The 1881-nt window shown below is 41.2% G+C and overlaps 1 protein-coding gene across 1 annotated transcript in view; it reads right to left on the reverse strand.

Annotated features, from left to right (window-relative positions):
* Positions 1-596: 596 nt before the first annotated feature.
* Positions 597-1881, reverse strand: part of LOC128353997 (plakophilin-4-like) — a 68189-nt gene continuing 66904 nt past the window's right edge. The window contains exons 23-24 of the mRNA XM_053314249.1: positions 1272-1345; positions 597-857 (exon numbers count right to left, since the gene is read on the reverse strand). Coding sequence (XP_053170224.1) covers positions 597-857; positions 1272-1345 — 335 coding nt within the window. The remainder of the gene's footprint in view (positions 858-1271; positions 1346-1881) is intronic.

Raw genomic sequence — 1881 nt, forward strand, 5'->3', positions numbered from 1 at the left:
AGAACAACCTGAATCTATAGCAACCATAGAACGACCTGTATCTATAGCAACTATAGAACAACCTGTATCTATAGCAACTATAGAACAACCTGTATCTATAGCCACCATAGAACAACCTGTATCTATAGCAACCATAGAACAACCTGTATCTATAGCAACTATAGAACAACCTGTATAGCCACCATAGAACAACCTGTATCTATAGCAACCATAGAACAACATGTATCTATAGCAACCATAAAAAAAAAGCAAACTGAAAAACTAAATAAAAATAAAAGCTAAAGAAAATTTAAAAACTATAATAACCTTGGTTCAGACAGGATAATATGATATGATTTGAGCCAAAATGGAGGAAATAAAAAACATGATTTATCCGCATTATTATTAGCATCTGGTCTAACGTAGTCAAAAGCTGCAACGTGGGGAAACCGAGCCCTGGATCATTCAAAGCACAGTTTCAACACAGATGCACACACACATTCTCATGCATCCTCAAACCTTTCACACACACCTCACCTTTCGCTCACCCAACACACAAACACCCAACAGGAAACAGACGTACACGGTGTCCGCTAATGTGTTTGTTTTTTGTTTTTTTACACCCAGGAGTCGGGGGAGCCGGTGAACTTGTTGGCCCTGTTTGAAGGCCTCCGCGTGGTGGAGTAGAAATCCACGTAGTTGGTGTTGGCTTTGAATCGGAGCGTCTGGCTAGCGTAGCCGTCAGGGGGGGAGGAAGGGGTCAAGTGGGCCGGTTCGTCCTCGTAGGGCTCCTCTCCGTAGCCTTGTGGGGACGACAGGTACATTCTGTAGCTGTTGTAGTTCTTCCTGTTGGGTTCGTCGTAGAATGGCTCCTGGTGCTACGAGAAGAGAGAAGAGAAATAATAATAACAGTGATTTATTATTATTGGTCTGGAAATCATGATAAAGCTGAGAATTGTGTGTAGTTATAAAAGTAGTTGTAATTATCTTTTACAAAACAAAATACAAAAATAATCTTGCAAAGTGTGTGAGAAGTCTGATTTTTGCTTATTTGTTTGGTCAGATGATTGGTATATTAAATGATGGAGAATAGTAAAAGTTTAGCTCCAAAACCCTCCAAATATCAGTTTCCCATCATGGAGGACCAAGAAAACCATCAAATATTGATATATCAGAAGCTGGAGCCAAAGAAAAGGGTTGTCAGCAGTGCAATATCTCTAAATCTATGCTGTGAAAGGACTACTTTGATCCTACTTTGAAGTAATGTTAGATAATGTAATGACTTTTCTTACCTGGGATCTTATCAAATCTTCTCCTGACTGGGAAGAATACGTCCCGATGAAATACGGGGTTTTCTTCTCAGACCCTAAAAAGTAGAAATTTACCACACAGACAGGAGAAAAGATGGATTTTAAACAGAAAGCAGCAAATCTGTGTATTAATAGAACAGCAGCGGTCCACATATCAAGGAAGAAAAGACAGGAAGGGAAGGAAGGAAGGAAGGAAGGAAGGAAGGAAGGAAGGAAGGACGGAAGGAAGGAAGGAAGGAAGGAAGGAAGGAAAAGACAGGAAGGAAGGAAGGAAAATAAGATGGGTGGGAAGGAAGAAAGGAAAGAAGAGAAGACAGGAAGGAAGGAAAAGACAGGAAGAAAGGAAGGAAAATAAGATGGGGAGGGAAGGAAGGAAGGAAGAGAAGACAGGAAGGAAGAAGGGAAGGAAGGAAGGAAGGAAAAGACAGGAAGGAAGGAAGGAAAATAAAATGGGAGGGAAGGAAGGAAGGAGGGAAGAGAAGAGAAGACAGGAAGGAAGGAAGGAAGAGAAGACAGGAAGGAAGGAAGGAAGGAAGGAAGGAAAAGACAGGAAGGAAGGAAGGAAGGAAGGAAAATAAGATGGGTGGGAAGG

This window comes from Scomber japonicus, chromosome 24, assembly GCF_027409825.1.
Source record: "Scomber japonicus isolate fScoJap1 chromosome 24, fScoJap1.pri, whole genome shotgun sequence".
Classification (NCBI taxonomy): domain Eukaryota; kingdom Metazoa; phylum Chordata; class Actinopteri; order Scombriformes; family Scombridae; genus Scomber; species Scomber japonicus.